The 21,086-nt window shown below is 38.8% G+C and overlaps 1 protein-coding gene across 4 annotated transcripts in view; it reads right to left on the reverse strand.

Moving 5' to 3' along the window:
* BABAM2 (BRISC and BRCA1 A complex member 2) overlaps nt 1-21,086 on the reverse strand; it is a 405,600-nt gene that overhangs the window by 251,955 nt on the left and 132,559 nt on the right. For all 4 annotated transcript variants that reach the window (XM_036903563.2, XM_036903566.2, XM_036903562.2 and 1 more), the window contains one exon: nt 4,066-4,140. In XM_036903563.2, the coding sequence (XP_036759458.1) occupies nt 4,066-4,140 (75 nt within the window). The remainder of the gene's footprint in view (nt 1-4,065; nt 4,141-21,086) is intronic.

A 21,086-nucleotide genomic window follows, 5' to 3' on the forward strand; every position in this document is an offset into this window, starting at 1 on the left:
TTCTCTCCTCTCAGTCTATGGGCCCTTAGTCCTCTGCAACGGTCCCTATGCAAGGAAGCTCGAACATTGTTCGCCAGTCTCTCCAGCAAAAAGTCTTGCAGACACACAGGCCCGACGCGTGGCTCTGTCTCTGACCTCCGCCTCTTTGGTCTTAATGGCTGGAACTGCTGCTCTGGTTTCAGTTGTTGCCATAGCTCTAGTAAGATCCTTTTTCGCTTCCCATCTAATTTCCTTCCATCTACTCCTGCCCATATCAAATCAACCCACATCTGGGTCCTCATAACCCTCACGAGGCCCCTCAAATTCCTCCTGTGAGTAACAGGTCTTATTTCTTTCCAAGTTCTCATTGCTTTAGCTACTGTACATGTCACCTCGCATTTTATAATTGCTGCCTCAAGGCAGGCTGCACTGTCAGGGAAGACAGCTTTCCCATGTCTGATCCCGACAGAACAATTCCATCCACCCCTAAGTCCCACAGCAACTGGCTCAGCCTGAGTATAGGGGCGGACCATAGGGTGCTCCACGACCCGGGGAGGGGGCTGCTCCTCTCCTTGGGGAACTTTCAGCTGCTGGATCTTTATTTTCTTTACAACCACTGGGCGTGCTTTCAATACCCGAGGGGCCAGTGCCTCCGGCACCACTCCTTCATCCTTCCCAGCTCCTCCATTTCTGGGTCTGATGGCACCTTTCTCTCCACTCCCCCAAGTGCCTCCTCTGCTACAGTGCCTCACAACTGTGCCAGCTCAGTCTTCAGAAGGTCTCTTACCTTCAGCTCAATGCTTCGCAGCTGACATTCTCGTGCCACCTCCACCCGTGCTTCCCTCAGGAGTTTGTCTTTTCCTTGATGGCCTCTTCCTCCTTCAGAGCACCTGGCAGCGCTGCCGTCTCATCTCCAATGGCACCTCACTGCCGGTGCTCTCGTGCTGCCTCCTCCCGCATCAAGGCCACCTCCTTCCTCAGAGCATCCACAGGAGTCTGCAGCTCCCGATCTCGTGCCGGCATTTCTTGGGTCTTCTCTGTAGACTTTTTTAATACTGTGAGAAGCAGCCACCCCACAGTCCCCACTGCCTCATGGGCACTCTGCTTCTCAAAGGATCTGCTTACTATACCAAGGGCCACCCCTACTGCCTCAGGTGTCACCTCCACTTGCCTCCAGTCCTGGGGTGGGGCCCAGTCCTCTAGGAGGCAAGCCACCTCAGACCACATACCCAATGGGGGACAATCCACTGTCTCCCCATTCACAGGGGCAGCCCGCTGAAGCACCCCTCCCATAAGGGCAGCTTGTCTTTTCGTTGGTCAACAATGAACCCTGCCGACTTTCACCAATTGTCTTGCCAATGGGTTTTAGCCCCGGGCAAGTTCGCTATGGATTCAATGTGACCAAAGAAAATGACAGCAAAACGTTCTTGGCGGTGAAATGGTTATACCCAACTTTATTTCCAGGTGGCAGGTCAGTCACTAGAATCCCATTCACTCAGAAGTCTGTATGCAGCAAGCCAGTCTCTGCCTCTGGGCCCCTCTGTCCGCACAGCCGTCCTCTGGGCCTCTGTCCTCAGCACTGCCACCACTCCAGCCTCTGTTCTGCTCTCCTGCAGCCTTGCAGCCCTGCCACCGTGTCGTGTCCAGAGCACTGGGCAGAGCTCTTCATATAGAGTCAACAGCCATGTATTGCCCACAGGTGTGCAGTGAGCTAGTCAACCAGGGCCAGGTGAGAATCCTGGCCACAGGAACTCTCATTTTATCCACATGAAGTCAGGACTCATTTTCAGAATAAATTCATTCCATCCCATGTCATAAGCATATATACTTAGAGAATAATACTAAGTAATATCGTATCACTGAATATGTAATGGCTTTTTCATTCTAACATCAAAATACTCTGTTAGTGTATAAAATTCCAAGGTACAGGGGAATATAAACGTGGATGGCTTGATGATTAACATAATGAAATCACTAACAAATCAGTAGCGTATGTAATCAAACTCCATGCTTTCTCAAAAGCTAAAAGTTCTACCTTATCTTTCACTTCTTTGGAATGGTGAGGCAAAACTACATTGATGCTGGTGAAGAGTAACCCAAAGAACCTGGGAGTTTACTTTAAGATTTAGACTATCAGATAGCAGCCTAGTAATCAGATTAGGAGCACTCCAACACAAATGATACGTAAAGCAATTCTTAATGCAAACTTAGTTTTAAGAGTAGGATGGCCAAATCTTCCAAGGTTATGAGATAGCAACTTCTGGAACTTACTGCTTAAAACCCTCAACAGGTGTTCTGGATTACTTCTGGTATGCAGGCAGGTGTTCTTCTGCTGTTGTTTTATGTATACAGGAGTCTTTTTTTGACCTTGCTGTTTTACTCTCTTTGCAGAAGGAGCATTAGTGCTGCTATATAGGCATTTATTTCATCTATATAGAAAAATCACTTCATATTCCTTTTGGGGCCAGGAGGAAGGAAGCGCTCCTCCTTTACCAAGTACTTTCCATCTTATGGCTAGCAAGGAAAGTAAGGGCATAATAATATAAAGTTAGGACCCTTAGAATAGAAAATATGGAAATTTGATTTTTCAGGAAAAATATTAGATAGGCTATCTAATTTTTTAGAGGCATTTTTTTCCCCTTTGACCCTCAAGACCATGAGCAGAGGCAACATTAAGTTCAAATAAATGGGACAATCATTCAAAATGATAAGGCCCAACAAATCAAAACAAAGATACTGTAATGTAAATTATGGATTAAAGTGATTATATGAATAATGTACTCTTATAGTCTATTAAATTTGGTTTTAAATGAACTGAAGTAGAGTTTTAACTGGAATATGTGGAAGTCAATGAGTCTGTGATCTAAGAGTTTCCAAGGAGACTGCTTGTTATTCTAACAGAGTACAGTAATTGCTGAAACCAAACTAATTAGGCTTGTTAATCACAAATCTAATATGTATATTTTCCACAAGAGGAGTGTGGTGAAACTAATATAATTGCTGACTTCCATTCTCACTTGGACTTCACAACACTTGGATACACAATGGAAAACTAGTCAACTAGAAATTAAAAATTAAAGTTTGATGAGGTACAAAATTTCATGCTTTACTTAGGGATAAAGAAAATCATATCCCTCCTTGGGTGGAATGTATGAAAAACAAGCGTTCCCTAATCTTTTCTATGGTCTATAGTTTATATTCCACCAGATCATACTTCAATCATTATCAAGATTAATATCTTATTTTATGACTACTACAATATGCAGGAAAACTTGTGCAAGGAGTCTGTCTTCTAGAATTCTATACTGTTATAAATACCATTAACTCACTGAACAATGTCAAATTAGGAAGGCAGAAATTTCCCTTAATTTAGACTAAGGCTATATAACCACAGGTTGAATACGGCACTGAGGGCAGCCAGCCATACCTTAAATCACAATCAGAAACCTCATCTGTGATGAACCTAGGCCTCTGTCTTAAGGATTCCTGTTCAGAACGTGCTCCCTGGTACCTTCAGTGTCTTTCACAGTAACCACAGCCTAGTCACTTGATTCCACCCTTTCTTTGCAAAGCATCTGCAGATCCTTCCCCTGTAGGTGCCCCCCAAGCCACACCTTGCCTGCATCACATTTTAAAGAACGCCATAATTTGGCCTAACTCAGTTCTGGGTCTCTTCAGGACAGTGCAATTTTGAAGGCACCTGAGATCAACTGCTGACATAAATAAATAAAATTAAATGTCCTTCACACAATATAGTTAATATGCAATCTTACAGAATGCTTATTAGACAATTTCTATGTGAGTCTTTCACCCCAATAATATTAACTAAAGGTGAATTTTTTCCCCAATATTTAACTTATACTATTTTTACCTTATAAAGAAAATTCATTTTAAAATTACTTTTAGGGCTACTGTTTTAACTTTTATATAACAAAGTAACTCAGTGGATCTTCATGCAATAAATATTTTTAATAAACTTCATCAGCTGAACAAAATTCTGGCAAATCAGTCATACAAGAATTCAGAGTTAAATAACTACTTAAAAAGCTCACTTATAGTCTCATATTGAAAATCATGTATTTTTACCTTGAGAAGATATGTGGGAATATTGCTGAAATCCACCGGCAACTTCAAAAGGAAACGAGCTGAAAATTCACCAGTCTGTAGAAAAAAGGTATTATAATAATAAGATTAAAATCAAAAATAGATTGTGAAGTGACAATTAAAGCCAAGGCCACAAGTTCAACCTCTTCAAACTGCAGGCATCTTCAATTTGGGTTTCTTAACATCAAGCAAGAAAAGGTGGTTGGAAAAGTAGGGGAGGATCAGAAAGAATTTTTAAATTATTAGTTACTAAAAAGCACAATTAGAATTTTTAAATCTGCATTTTAAGTGTGCAATAAAATTATAATGCAGCAGTATTCCCTTTTTTGTTTTCTAAAGTATAAAAAGAATACATGAATGTATGATTTTTTTAAAAAATCCAAACAATAGAGACAGACGTGCCCCTTCAATTCATTTGTTTTTACTAAAGCATTCAGACTACTTCACTAATATTTATAACCCACAGGCTAATGACATAGATCATCATTCTTTATCTAAGTGTTTCTGGGAGTGCATACAAAGGTCACACTTCTACCCACATAAAGCAGTACATCAGTGGACTCCCCAAATAAGACCCTAATCTCCTGAATCTTTTAACATTATTATCATCAACTAATATTTATCAGTAATTCTATGAGCTAGTCTCTATAGGAAAGATGGGCAGACATTTGGAGATTTAGAACATTTAATTAAGCTTAAATAATAGAATCTTTTTTTTTAAAGAGAAAACTCATATAAAAGAAAAATGTTTCCTCTCAGTTTTTGATGATAGGGAATCATCATAAATTGCTTTTGTTTTTATGATGGCAAAGCCTATGGAATCATATTTTCGGAAATTCTTTGTCATAGTCTAGAGGAGGGGTTTTCCAATTGGGCGATGCAGACACCTGGGGGTTCCAAGGAACCTCTACAAAGGCAAGAAAGAAGGACGCTGAACTGGTGGGGTCCTGGGTCTTCCACCCTCTCTCATTGCAGGCCTGCAGTTCAGCTTGGATTTTGACATACTGGGTTTCACTGTGACATGTTGTTTGAACAGAGAACTCCAGGGATGATCTAGAACTACTCTATGGAACAGATCTCTGTCCTTTTCATACTGTGACCACTGAAGAGCTCCCAGCGTCTCCACTGCCTTCCCCATTAAAAAAACAAAGAAGCACTTCAATTCCCTAAAATACATCTTTAAACATAGCGTTTACAAGTATATTTTAAGGATGGGTGGATGAACATGCATAAGCACACATGCCCACCTCTTACAGAAGATCCCACAACAGTCAGCACTCCTTTCTCCAACCACCTGAGCAACTGGCTTCAAGGTCCTCACCTAATTTTAAAGTCTGACTTAGAATCATGAAAATGTAAGGAGAAACAGAAACCTTGAGCTCAAAAGACAAAAATGGTAACTACACATTTGTTACACAGTTGTTACTGCTTACAACACTGTTTAACTTACATCAACCTCCGGCTAAGGCCAGAACACTTCTTCACAGCCACAAGCCTAACCCCCTGACAGAAAAGGCATATATAAGAGAAACAAATGACAGAACAAAAGGTGAGGCAACTCCGAGTCATACAAGCCACTGTGCCACCAGGAATGCCTTTGGTGAGAAACAGGACTAATCCTCAGAGCTGGGCAGCTGTCCCTGGTATGGAACACCAATCTGTGAGGGCTACTACAACTCAACGCTTGAGAGAATAGTTCAGAGACACCGAGGGATCTACAAACAGCTCACCATGGCGGGTGGGAGAAGAAGGTTCACGGAAGATCCTAGTAATATTCTTACCTTCTGTTACAGTCCAACATGGCTAGAAAGGTATGGTTTTGGTATTACATTGAACTCCTAAAAGACTACAAAACTAACATATCTTTGTAAACCTGATTCTCTGGACATAAAGTACATGGGCTCATACTTTGGAAGGGTAAGTATAGGGACAACACACAACAGTAGAGAGTGATATGGGAGCTTATTAGAGAGGCATCCAGCCCTGCAGGAGTTTGGGAGTGAGAAAAGGAGCAGAGAAGTCTTCCTTAGGGCTGCATACAGCACTACAGAGGAAGGAACATTCATCAGAGCATATGTGTTCCCAACAATTGTCCCTGCTCCCTTTCCCCTATATAATCAATGTTTCCTCTTTACCCACTCACTCCCATCAGCATGCAAACATCATTTAAAAAGTCTTTCATAACTTCACTTCTCTCTCAGGTCCAATCTTGTATTTCTGTTCTACTTTACAAAAGTAGAATTATAATCTCCTGTAAAGAATTAGTCTGTGTTTGAGGTCTGCATTTCCTCTTTTATTATTCTCTCTTGAACCTTCTCCAGTCAGCTTTTCTCCCCATCATTCTAACAAAACAGTTCATCCAGGTCACCAATGACCTCCCCTTTGCCCAAACCAATGGTTACTTCTCAATCATTACTTGTTCTATCAGCAGCATTTTGAAATAACTGATGACTCCTTCTCTGGAACATTCTTCACTTGGTTTCCAGGATCCCACTCTCTCTTGGTTCTTCTCTACTTCACTGGCCCTCCCTCTGGTGTCCCCAACCTCTGGACACTGAAGCACACTGCCACTACCATAGCCTTCCCCCAAGACCTTGTTCCTTTATCCACACTCCCCAGGTGATCTCAGCCAGGCTCATGACTTTAAATGCTGATAATCCCCAAATGTCATACCTCCATCCCAGACATTTTCCTAATTCATTCTATTTATACAACCACCATGAATAAAACAAGACCAAACTGCTGATTTTGTGCTTTTCCTTTGAAATTTATTCCTCATTTCAGTCAATAAATAAATTCCATTCTTTGAGTCTCTCAGGCCAAAAACCTCAGAATCATCTTGTCCTATCTTTCTCTCTCATCCCACACTCAAATTGGCAGCTAATTCTGTTGACTCTACCTTCGGAATGTACCCACAGCCCAACCACTCCTCACCACCTCCACAACCACCTGACGTAAGTGGATATTATCTCTAGCCTAAATAACTGCAATCACCCCTATCTGCTTCAACCCTTGTTCCCATCACCACAGGTTATTCCCATCACCACAGGCAGTGATACTTTTAATACATTAGTCAGATTATGATCCTCTTTTGCTCCAAACTCTCAAATAGTAGGAATTCTGTTCTTTATAGATTTTTATGTAATCTGACAAGGTAACAATTGAGCAGAGATGGCAAAAGAGGTGAGAAACAAATCATATGTAATGTGGAGAAAAAGCATCCCAGGCCAGAGAATAGAAAGAACAAGGGGTGACACAGGAATAGACCTGGGTGTTCCAAAGAGAGCAAGTCGGTGCTTTTAAACCCCTTGAGGATGAGCAATAACCATTCATAGAGTTACTGAACACTACCATGGCTAGTTCATCTATGCTGAGCATTTGTTAAGTCATTCCTGCGGAGACTGAGACAGAATTTTTTAAAGTACCATGGGATTAGAAGGGAGTTGGTTGGACAGACAATAATAAATCAAACTCAATTTACTTCATCTTCAACTTAGAGAAGCAAAGCATCTACCAATTAATAAATAGCCATTTCTACCTACAAGTATAAAATGTCCATCTGTAGAACACTCTACCCAAAAGCAACAGGATACACATTCTTTGCAAGTGCACATGGAACATTTTCAAGAATAGATCATATACTAGGCCACAAAAAGAGCCTCAGTAAATTCAAAAAGATTGAAATTGTACCAACCAGCTTCTCAGACCACAAAGGTATGAAACTAGAAATAAATTATAGTTCACTCTTGCAGAAATTGAGATTGGGATTTAGCTATATAGTATATGAAAGATATAAAATACAAAGCCCCCAGAACCCTCCTACACTGCTGGTGGAATGTAAGCTAGTTCAACCACTGTGAAAAACAATATGGAGGTTCCTTAAAAAACTAAAGAAAGAAATACCATTTGACCCCAGAATTCCACTTGTAGGAATTTACCCAAAGTAAGCATGATCTCAGATTCAAAAACACATATGCGCGTCCCTATGTTTATTGCAGCACTATTTACAATAGCCAAGATATGGGAGCAATCTAAGTGTCCATCAGTAGATGAATGGATAAAGAAGATGTGGTACATATACACAATGGAATACTATTTAGCCATGAGAAGAAAACAAATTCTACCATTTGCAACAACATGGATGGATCTAGAGGATATTATGCTCAGTGAAATAAGCCAGGCGGAGAAACAGAGGTACCAAACAATTTCCCTCATTTGTGGAGCATAACAAAGAAGCAAAGCTGAAGGAGCAAAACAGCAGCAGACTCACAAACTTCAAGAAGGGACTAACAGTTACCAAAGGGGAGGGGTGGGGGAGAGTGGGTGGGGAGGGAGGGAGAAGGGCATTGAGGGGTATTATGATTGGTACACATGGTGTGGAGAGGGGCGTCATGGGGAAGACAGTGTAGCACAGAGGAGACAAGTAGTGACTCTGTGGCATCTTACTACACTGATGGACAGTGACTTCAGTGGGGTATGGGGGGGGACTTGATAATATGGGTGAATGTAGTAACCACAATGTTTTTCATGTGAAACCTTCATAAGAGTATATATCAATGATACCTTAATAATAAATAAATAAATATAAATGTCCATCTGTAGGATAAAATTGCAATCTCAAATTTTTATTTGGTCAGACTCAACAGCTCTTACATATTTTCTGGAAACAATAACAAAAGGAGTGAATGTAGGATTTTAAAAATTAAAAGAAATCTTGTACATATAAGGTAAGAGGAAACATAATTACATATTTAGCACTTGGACTCATTTGAACTGCTAGCTATTTTAGTCCACGCACTGAATTTTAGCTCTTTTGCCCTATTTAGTTTGTACAATATATTTTTATTCTACCAGTTATTTTGGACTAACATTCTTTTTAAAAAGCTTAGGCAATCCCTACTTTGTTCCTTCTCAAAATGTTGATCCTGCAACTAATAAAAAATTTATGTTTATTGGCAACAGACTGATTTACACAACTAAATCCATAATAAAAGACGTGTTGTCCAGGACTAATATAAACTTGTGTTTATCAGCAACAGGCTGATTTACACAACTAAATTCATAATAAAAGAAAGTTAAGACTGTGAAAAGAATTTGGTCCCCTGGAAACCACAGAAAGTCCTTTTTGATCTCCAACTTTCAAGCCTACCATGCACTCTTTATTTTACCCCTGAGAGAATAAAGAAATCTTAGCACTTGTTTCTAACAGCACTGAAAATGTTGGAAATAAGACTCAAGAATTCAGTTTACAGTTCTGCTACTGATCTTGCTTATGACCTGTGAGGTAATCTTCCGGTGTGAAATCAAGTAAATGATGATGCAAAACATATCATAATGTGAAATCTGAGCCATAAACATTATATGAGAAGCAAAACACAAGTGAAAAATCCATTCTCAGTTCTGCCTCAGACAATAGCTTTTCCTGTGTTTTTTTTACTTGAAGTTTCAACGGTTATTCAAGCAATTTACGGTCATTCTGTTGTAACATAGAAGAGTGCTTCCATAGCATCTTTCCTGTAAGCTGAAAATGAGACATTTAGAAACAGCCAAGTGAACAGAATAATTTAATTTTCTGTCAATCGTTGGTCAAATCTTCTCTTGGATAGATAAAGAAAATTATATGACCTATGACTGTTAAAATGTCAGCCATTCTGCCAGCTGCCTCAATGGCAACTTCCCCAGCATTAGCAATAAATATGTGCATCCTTCTCTTTTTCAAGTTACAGTACATTGGCAAGTAACTTAAACTTACAAGACTCTGGGTTTTGGCAATTTATTTGGTCTAAGCTTTTCTTCTGGCAATAGCAGCTCTTTTCCTTTTTGGAAGTGACTGGTAGACATCTCGTGCAGAATGGATTCCAAACCCAGGTTGCTCTACAAAGGGAAATTTTACTTCTTTCCTTAGAGACTATTCCCTTGTCAATACAATAAAATAAAATGAACACGCTGTGATCTGAAATTGACTGCTCTTACTGCTTAGACAGCTAAAAGTAAGACACACTCAGGAATGACTATACCTCTAACAGGTTCACAAATCTGGTGAGGGTGATTCTTCATAAGGGCTCTGACAACCAAGAGTCCACGTCAGGACATTGCTCCTTGGCAAATATATAATTATCCATCACGTGTGAAAGCAAAAGTCAAAATTAGTCTAATTAAAATTTTATAACATCTCGTATTTTACAAAGTTTGTCTATAATATTTAATTATTCCAAAACCCTGTTTAGTAGGTGTAATTCACTTGTATCTATTTTAGAAATGAGGAAAATGAGGGGTAGAATAGGTAAGAAACTGGGTTGTGGTCACTAAGACACTAGTAAAGAGTCAGAGCCCAACCTCAATGATCAAGCTTTATTCATCCATTCATTACTACAAATTAAGAGCCAAAAATGTGTCAGCCCTATACAGGTACAGCAAATAAAAGCAAAAGAAATATGACCCCTGCCCTTCTGGAACTTATAGTCTAGTGAGTGAGTCAGACATTAATCAAAATCATACTCCTATAAATGATAACCTGTGAAAAAATCTATCAAAGAAAGGGCAGTGTGCTCTGGGAGCATATTTCAGGGAGACTTAACCAGTCTAGGCTTTGGTGCTCATTCCTTTGAGGGAACCCTTAAAAAGCTGAGTTATAAGAGCATGTGGCAAAATAAACAATTAATACCATCTAGGAAAACTTTGAAGAAGAAAAGCTATGAGAGGAAACAAGAGACACCAGATGGTAGAGCATAATATAAAGACACAATAATTGCAGCAGACTAGTTAATGGTGTTACATCAACAAAGAGAATAATGGAATAGAAATTAGTTCCAGAAATAAGCCCAAATACACTCAGTGTACAACTGATGGTGTGGAACAACTGGGTAACCATGTAGGAATAAATAAAAGTTAGATCCATATTTCACATCATACATGAGCATAAAGGCCAAGTAGATGAAGGATTTCAGTGTAAAAACTCAAACCATAAAGAAGAAGACATTGACAAAGGTCTTTATAACCCTGCAGCAGAGAAGGCCTTTCTAACATGGCTCCAAATTCAGAAGCCATAAAGGAAAAGAAGATAAACTTGACCACCCAAACATAAAAATTCTGTGGTTGGCAAAAAACCATCAGCAAAGTCGAAAGACAATGGACAAACTAAGGAAAACGTGCGATTCTGTCACAAAGAGCTGGTGACCTTAATGAAAACAAGATGAAAAACCCACAAGAGAAACAGGCAAACGATATACACAAAAGAAATACAAATGACTCTTAAACATATGAAAAATTCCTGAACTTCATTCATAACACAGGGAAAACAAATTAAAATTTTCTCCAGATTAGCAGAAAACTATCAGCATTTTAAAGCTACCACTGCACTGTCTTCCTACCTCCATTGTGTTTAATGAACAGTCGGTGTTGACTCATATAATTGGATACCTATAAATAAAGTGTCATTTTTCTGTCATCGCTTAAAATCTTCTCCTTATGTTTGATTTTCAGTATTTTGACTATGATGTGCCTTTTTGGTTTTTTCTTGCATTTGTCTTGGTTAGGGTTTGTTGAGATTCTTGAATCTGTAAATTTATGTCTTTCACCATATTTGAAAATATCTGTGCATTATTTCATCAAATATTTTCCTACTCTCTCTTTTTCTCCTCTCTCCTTCTAGGACTCCATTATCATGGATACTAGATGTTTTGATTTTGTGCCACAAGCTCTGCTTTCCCCATCCAGTGTCTGACCGCCTTTAATCACTCCCCAGAGCTTTGGGCGCATGGCTTTATATTCTGTCCAGAGCTTACAGTTGTTACTGTGGAAGTGTTAGTCCAACCGGAGCTACCTGGCCATTATGCAAAGTGGAACTTGACAGAAACACACAAATGTTAATATACTATTGACAGTACTGTGGAGAAATAACCACTCTCATATACTACTGCTGGGTTAATAACTGGCATAAACTTTATGGAGAGCATTTTGGTGGTAAAATTATAAGCACGTATAATCTTTGATAAAGCAATTCCACCTCTAGGAATTTACCTCACAGACATACTTGAACACATGCAAAATGACGTGTACAAGATTATTTATTACAGTATTATGTGTAATAACAAGTGATTTAAAACAACCTTAATGTGCAACAATAGAGTACAGGTTTTTAAAAATTATGGCTCAATTATACAATGTTTAAAAATTTTTTAAAGAATGAAGGACTTCTCTAGTGCTTTTTTGGGAAAAAAATCTCTGGAGCTAAATTAAGTCAAAAGCAAGGTGCAAAACATAGTTTCTAATACGTTACCATTTGCATAAAAAAGGGGGGAAATACATATATATTTGCGTTTATATGTATAAAGAAACTGAAAAGCTATACTAGGAAGAAGGTTATCCCAAGTGCTTACCTGGATTGGGAGAAGGGAAGGAAGGTGGTTATGATTTGGGTGAACACAGGACAATGATGGGAGGCAGACTTTGTACTATACATCTTTTGGGAGACTTTGATTTTTGAACAACATGAATATATTATCCATTCAAAAAAAATTTTTAAGGAATTTTCAAATTAAGGCATTCATAATGAGATACTCATAAGTCATGCATTCACTCATTCATTCATTCAACAAACATTTACTGAATATCTACTATGCCAAGTATGAGGCTAAGTAACGGAAAGCTTAAGACAAACAAAATATAGTTCTCATGGAGCTTAAAGGCTATTTTAACTAGACAGACAAAATATTACAATGATGTTTGACAGAGCTATTCTCAGGATGTTTTGTAAGTAACTGAGTTAAGACTCTTAGTTTCAGGTAACAGGATTGCAATTCAAACTAACCTGAGCAAATAAAAGATAATGTATTAAAGGATATGAGGAGTCTCATGGACTCTAAGATCAGAAAACAGGGCCCAGCCTCAGTTCAAAGGACTGTAATACCCTCAGAATTTTGTCTTTATCTCTTATCTTTGCTCTCTCTGTGCTTCATTCTACTTTCTATTTACGACTTTCTGATTCTTTTGATTAGATAATATGAGGAAAAAAAGCTCCCAGATTTATACGACAGACCAGTTACTCATAAGGAGACCAACCTCACTCTCAGCTCCAACTCCTAATTCTGAGGCAAGAACTCAGTTTGGCTTAATGTGCCTCCTGAACTAACCAACACTATTTCCACAGTTCTTTACAGTGAAAAGTTAATGGTTAGTTGTGAAAATAAGTAAAAAGCTACAGAAGAGCAATAAAAAAAAAAATCTGAGGGGTTTTCTTATAGATCACTTGAAATCCAGGATTCTTCATCATTTTCCTTTTACTACATGAAGAGAAAGCTTTTAAAACTCAAGTCAGCTGGTCCTTTGAAGACACTCCTTGATTCTGTTTACACTGAGAAAACGGTGCAAAGGGTGCTCCCTACATCTAAATGGCCATCTAGGAAATGAGGCAAAGCACCCAAGATTTCAGAACAAACAAGTAACCTCACAAATACAAGTAGATGGCACAATTCTTGTCCTTCCTCACACGCTGCTCTGTGAGGTATGGGTAAAGGAAGTGGAGAGGATTTCCTTTGTGCTTCATATGCTTCCGTAAAACAAGGTCTTTTCCATTAATGCATCCTGCTGCTAAAGGAAACTGCAACTTTCTACTGACACTTCTATTATTTTAAAAACAGTAATAAAATTCCTTGTAAGTCTCAGTAAGATTGAAAAAGCTATCATTCTCACTTTTAATGTCTTTAGGTATAAAGTAACTTAGGTACACAGACATACTACCTGTTATGAATAAAGTAAAAACCTGAGGTATAAACTGTTGACAGCAAGAGCCTAAGTACTCCTACTGATATATGAGTCAAAATTCAATGGAACAAAGTCCATTACAGAAACAATAAAAATGTGTGCCCCTCTCATGGGTTTATTTATTTTAAATAACGTTCAACTCATAATAGTTCCATCTGGTCAAAACAAAAACAAAGCTGGTCAGTTCCTAGAAATGTGCTACATCACAGCTGACTACCACACAACACACTTTTCAAAGGAGCAACCACAAGTGTATCCCTGCCTACAAGTCAAATGCTATTAGGGGATAACTCCCAAAGGTGTAAATTAAAGGGAGATGATGAGAGAAGCCCCCTGTATCCCCTACTACATATGCTGGCTGGCATCACCATTCTCACAGCCAGTGGTGAGAATACTGTCTACTTCCACGTCCTGCAGATACTCTGGTCCCTCTCCTAGCACTCTCCCACCTCTCCTGCCATTCCAGACCAGTGCTGTCCAAGGGAAAGATAATGTAGCACATCAATGTGACCACATACATGTAACTTAAGATGATTTAACATTTTCTAAAAGCCACATTTAAAAAGTTAAGAGGAACAGGTGAAGTTAGTTTTAGTAATACATCCAAAGTATTCTCATGTCTACGTTGATCAATATAAAAATTATTAGTGAGATCATTTTTACTACGTGTTTCAGCAGCCATGTATGTATGGTAGCAACTCCTGTACTGGACAGCACAGTTCTACACATTTTTCCATTAACATTGATCCTCACATCCAGTGAGATGCTCTCTGTCACAAATACCTGAAGACCTACCTGAGCTACCAAATACCATGAGCCTGGAACACTCCTGACAGCAAGGTTGATAGACGTCACCTGGTTAATGGGAATGACCATGACACCCGACTGCCTCTTCCAGATAATACGTTTTTTCTTTCTTCCTCCAAACACTGTCTAAACCTACCATTTTTACTTTACTTTCTCCTCCTCCATTCCTCTTAGCTGGCATTCTAGTCTCCCATCCTCCGAACACCTTCAGAACTCCTCCTGCAAAGATAAGCAACATGCTTTCTCTTACTAAGTAACTTTCCCTTTCACTGTGCTTTCCATTCTTTATCTGCATGTTGGTGATACCTTCTACTGGTCCACATAATGGCACTTTATGAATAACAGCATTTTCAGAGATAAATAAAAGGAAGAATTGCTGAACTAGAATTAATTGGCAGACCTACTATAATAATTCCTTCAAGTATATACAAAAAGCTAATAATAATAATAATAATAATACTTTGTGTTATGTAACTCCATGTTTGCTTAATTCCAGTTGCTTCACACACATGGGATCTAACATATCTTTTGTGTCAAGGCTGGGGTAAGAGACTAGGTATCTCCAGGAAAGTGACTCCTGGAAAACCTATAGTCACACAAACAAAGCCAATGTCAAAACTAGAATCTGAAGTTTCTACCTCCAGATCACTCTCTCCCCAACATATTTCCAAGTGGCCTCTGCCCTAAAGGAGCTTACACTCGAACACACAGTTCTGTAAGAGTAATCAAGAGGCCATTAGGCTGTGATGGCTCTAATGCCTTGGTACCCAAACTAAGTAAAACAAAACCTCAGCCGGTTAATTCCTATAAATGCCTTAAGGTTGATAACAAACAACCACAAACAGGCAACTAGGCTTTCCCCAAATGATGCAATCATTTGAGCTCTAGCCAATCAAGTAGGTTCCTTGCTTCGCTTCCCATCTTCTCTATAAAAACCTTGCCCAGAACTTGCAGGTAGAATGCTCTGAACTACTCTGAATCAATGTTTGCTCAAATAAACATTTAAATGCCTCAGTTCATCTTTTAACACTGCACATATACATGTCCTTCAAATGTAACATCACAGCAAGATGAGATGACAGAAGCGTAAGTTATTAACTCAAATGAGAAGCTATTATGAGATGGTTCTTTACTTTTTCATATGATATTTTTATATGTTGCCAGAGCTTAATTTATAAGCCATCAATTCTTTTTTTTTTTTTTTTTTTTTTAATAATTATTTTTTATTGAAGGGTAGTTGACACACAGTATTACATTACATGAGTTTCAAGGGTACAACACAGTGGTAGAACATTTATATACATAATTCTAGGTTCCAGCTATCACCCTACCAGGCTGTTACAATATCTTGACTATATTCCTTATGCTATACATTACATCCCGGTTACTAATTTATATTACCATTGGAAGTCTGTCCTTTTTTTTTTTTTTTTTTTTTTTTTTTTGGTGAGGGCATCTCTCATATTTATTGATCAAATGGTTGTTAACGACAATAAAATTCTGTATAGGGGAGTCAATGCTCAATGCACAATCATTATTCCACCCCAAGCCTAATTTTTGTCAGTCTCCAATCTTCTGAGGCATAACAAACAAGTTTTTACATGTAGAACAAATTCTTACATAATGAATAAGTTACATAGTGAACAGTACAAGGGCAGTCATCACAGAAACTTTCGGTTTTGCTCATGCATTATCAACTATAAACAGTCAGTTCAAATATGAATACTCATTTGGTTTTTATACTTGATTTATATGTGGATACCACATTTCTCTCTTTATTATTATTATTTTTAATAAAATGCTGAAGTGGTAGGTAGATACAAGATAAAGGTAGAAAACATAGTTTAGTGTTGTAAGAGAGCACATGTAGATGATCAGGTGTGTGCCTGTAGACTATGTGTTAATCCAAGCTAGACCAGGGCAATAAAACATCCACGTATGCAGAAGATTTCTCTCAGAACGGGGGGGTGAGGTTCTAAGCCTCACCTCTGTTGATCCCCAATTTCTCACCTGATGGCCCCCCTGCGACTGTGCCTGTCTTAGGTTGTTCCTCCCTTGAGGAATCTTACCCGTCTCTGGCTAACCAGTCATCTTCCGGGGCCATACAGGGAAATGTGAAGTTGGTAAGTGAGAGAGAAGCCTTATTGTTTGAAAAAGTTAGCTTTTTACTTCTTTGCATATTTATGCCCTGTGGCTTCTATGCCCAGCATTTGTCTTGAGGTATCTTTACCACTTGGAAGAATTATGATACTCGGTAAATTTGATATGAGGCACGAATTCTATTTAAGGGTTGTAATTAGGAAGGAAGAAGAAAAGCTATAGAAGTAGCAGGCGGAAGAAAACATGGGAAGATTGATTATTTCTTTGATATATCTTCTTGTAGAGTAACTTCAGCATGTATAGGTTTTAAGCTACTACTTAAATTGCACACACACATTAACATAATAGGAGTATAGTTACATAACCAAAGCATATCTGTAATTACCAGCCATCTGCAGTGAAACCAAGAAAACCAGTTAGGCACCTTAGGCATTTGTGAAAACTTATCTATGATATGGTGGATATTGTCCAAATGAACTTGAACAGTCTGAGAGAAATCAGACAAATTAAAACAACCCATTCCTGGGGACTGTTCACATGCCATATGTTCTTTTAACAATAAATAGTTTGTAGTTGTAAGACTTTGGAGCGCTACAATTTGCACTTCTCCAAATTCTTGGTTGAGTTCCAACAGTATAGATCGAGTCCAATTTTGTTGTTTTACTGTATGCACAGGCCAGCTTAGATATCTCCTTCCTCATTCCCATGGCAGGTCCAGGAACTGGTGGGATGAGTGCATCTACAGCTGTAGCAGTGCGTGGATCTTTGTTGGGGTTTTTTGATGATCATCTTCTGGCATGAGTCTTCCAGAGGGTGCAGATGTTGGAAGTTCTTTTTCATATCGTATCTTAGTTCATTTTCGGGGTAGCCCAATTAGGCTTTGATCCTCTGTATAAACACAAACAGACCCTTTGCCTACACTTTTATATGCCCTTTATACCCTTGTGTAGAACTCGTTGGAGGTTACCACACAGGAACTGCCCTTTTTTTTTTTTTTTTTTTTTTTTGCTATCACTAATCTACACTTACATGACGAATATTATGTTTACTAGGCTCTCCCCTATACCAGGTCTCCCCTATAAACCCCTTTACAGTCACTGTCCATCAGCATAGCAAAATGTTGTAGAATCACTACTTGCCTTCTCTGTGTTGTACAGCTCTCCCTTTTCTCCTACCCCCCATGCATGTTAATCTTAATACCCCCCTACTTCTCCCCCCCTTATCCCTCCCTACCCACCCATCCTCCCCAGTCCCTTTCCCTTTGGTACCTGTTAGTCCATTCTTGAGTTCTGTGATTCTGCTGCTGTTTTGTTCCTTCAGTTTTTCCTTTGTTCTTATATTCCACAGATAAGTGAAATCATTTGGTATTTCTCTTTCTCCGCTTGGCTTGTTTCACTGAGCATAATACCCTCCAGCTCCATCCATGTTGCTGCAAATGATTGGATTTGCCCTTTTCTTATAGCTGAGTAGTATTCCATTGTGTATATGTACCACATCTTCTTTATCCATTCATCTATTGATGGACATTTAGGTTGCTTCCAATTCTTGGCTATTGTAAATAGTGCTGCAATAAACATAGGGGTGCATCTGTCTTTCTCAAACTTGATTGCTGCATTCTTAGGGTAAATTCCTAGGAGTGGAATTCCTGGGTCAAATGGTAAGTCTGTTTTGAGCATTTTGATGTACCTCCATACTGCTTTCCACAATGGTTGAACTAACTTACATTCCCACCAGCAGTGCAGGAGGGTTCCCCTTTCTCCACAGCCTCGCCAACATTTGTTGTTGTTTGTCTTTTGGATGGCAGCCATCCTTACTGGTGTGAGGTGATACCTCATTGTAGTTTTAATTTGCATTTCTCTGATAATTAGCGATGTGGAGCATCTTTTCATGTGTCTGTTGGCCATCTGTATTTCTTTTTTGGAGAACTGTCTGTTCAGTTCCTCTGCCCATTTTTTAATTGGGTTATTTGTTTTTTGTTTGTTGAGGCGTGAGAGCTCCTTATATATTCTGGACGTCAAGCCTTTATCGGATGTGTCATTTTCAAATATATTCTCCCATACTGTAGGGATCCTTCTTGTTCTATTGATGGTGTCTTTTGCTGTACAGAAGCTTTTCAGCTTAATATAGTCCCACTTACTCATTTTTGCTGTTGTTTTCCTTGCCCAGGGAGATATGTTCAAGAAGAGGTCACTCATGTTTATGTCTAAGAGGTTTTCGCCTATGTTTTCTTCCAAGAGTTTAATGGTTTCATGGCTTACATTCAGGTCTTTGATCCATTTTGAGTTTACTTTTGTATATGGGGTTAGACGATGGTCCAGTTTCATTCTCCTACATGTAGCTGTCCAGTTTTGCCAGCACCACCTGTTGAAGAGACTGTCATTTCGCCATTGTATGTCCATGGCTCCTTTATCAAATATTAATTGACCATATATGTCTGGGTTAATGTCTGGATTCTCTAGTCTGTTCCATTGGTCTGTGGCTCTGCTCTTGTGCCAGTACCAAATTGTCTTGATTACTATGGCTTTATAGTAGAGCTTGAAGTTGGGGAGTGAGATCCCCCCTACTTTATTCTTCTTTCTCAGGATTGCTTTGGCTATTCGGGGTCTTTTGTGTTTACATATGAATTTTTGAATTATTTGTTCCAGTTCATTGAAGAATGTTGCTGGTAGTTTCATAGGGATTGCATCAAATCTGTATATTGCTTTGGGCAGGATGGCCATTTTAACGATATTAATTCTTCCTAGCCACGAGCATGGGATGAGTTTCCATCTGTTAGTGTCCCCTTTAATTTCTCTTAAGAGTGACTTGTAGTTTTCAGAGTATAAGTCTTTCACTTCTTTGGTTAGGTTTATTCCTAGGTATTTTATTTTTTTTGATGCAATTGTGAATGGAGTTGTTTTCCTGATTTCTCTCTCTGTTGGTTCATTGTTAGTATATAGGAAAGCCACAGATTTCTGTGTGTTGATTTTGTATCCTGCAACTTTGCTGTATTCCGATATCAGTTCTAGTAGTTTTGGGGTGGAGTCTTTAGGGTTTTTTATGTACAGTATCATGTCATCTGCAAATAGTGACAGTTTAACTTCTTCTTTACCAATCTGGATTCCTTGTATTTCTTTATTTTGTCTGATTGCCGTGGCTAGGACATCCAGTACTATGCTAAATAACAGTGGGGAGAGTGGGCATCCCTGTCTAGTTCCCGATCTCAGAGGAAATGCTTTCAGCTTCTCGCTGTTCAATATAATGTTGGCTGTGGGTTTATCATAGATGGCCTTTATTATGTTGAGGTACTTGCCCTCTATTCCCATTTTGCTGAGAGTTTTTAACATGAATGGATGTTGAACTTTGTCAAATGCTTTTTCAGCATCTATGGAGATGATCATGTGGTTTTTGTCTTTCTTTTTGTTGATGTGGTGGATGATGTTGATGGACTTTCGAATGTTGTACCATCCTTGCATCCCTGGAATGAATCCCACTTGGTCATGGTGTATGATCCTTTTGATGTATTTTTGAATTCGGTTTGCTAATATTTTGTTGAGTATTTTTGCATCTACGTTCATCAGGGATATTGGTCTGTAGTTTTCTTTTTTGGTGGGGTCTTTGCCTGGTTTTGGTATTAGGGTGATGTTAGCTTCATTGAATGAGCTTCATTGAATGGGAGTATCCCCTCCTCCTCTATTTTTTGGAAAACTTTAAGGAGAATGGGTATTATGTCTTCCCTGTATGTCTGATAAAATTCCGAGGTAAATCCATCTGGCCCGGGGGTTTTGTTCTTTGGTAGTTTTTTGATTACCTCTTCAATTTCGTTGCTGGTAATTGGTCTGTTTAGATTTTCTGTTTCTTCCTGGGTCAATCTTGGAAGGTTATATTTTTCTAGGAAGTTGTCCATTTCTCCTAGGTTTCCCAGCTTGTTAGCATATAGGTTTTCATAGTATTCTCCAATAATTCTTTGCATTTCCGTGGGGTCCGTCGTGATTTTTCCTTTCTCGTTTCTGATACTGTTGATTTGTGTTGACTCTCTTTTCTTCTTAATAAGTCTGGCTAGAGGCTTATCTATTTTGTTTATTTTCTCGAAGAACCAGCTCTTGGTTTCATTGATTTTTGCTATTGTTTTATTCTTCTCAATTTTATTTATTTCTTCTCTGATCTTTATTATGTCCCTCCTTCTGCTGACCTTAGGCCTCATCTGTTCTTCTTTTTCCAATTTCGATAATTGTGACATTAGACCATTCATTTGGGATTGCTCTTCCTTTTTTAAATATGCTTGGATTGCTATATACTTTCCTCTTAAGACTGCTTTTGCTGTGTCCCACAGAAGTTGGGGCTTAGTGTTGTTG

This window comes from Manis pentadactyla, chromosome 2 (genome assembly GCF_030020395.1).
Source record: "Manis pentadactyla isolate mManPen7 chromosome 2, mManPen7.hap1, whole genome shotgun sequence".
Lineage (NCBI taxonomy): Eukaryota > Metazoa > Chordata > Mammalia > Pholidota > Manidae > Manis > Manis pentadactyla.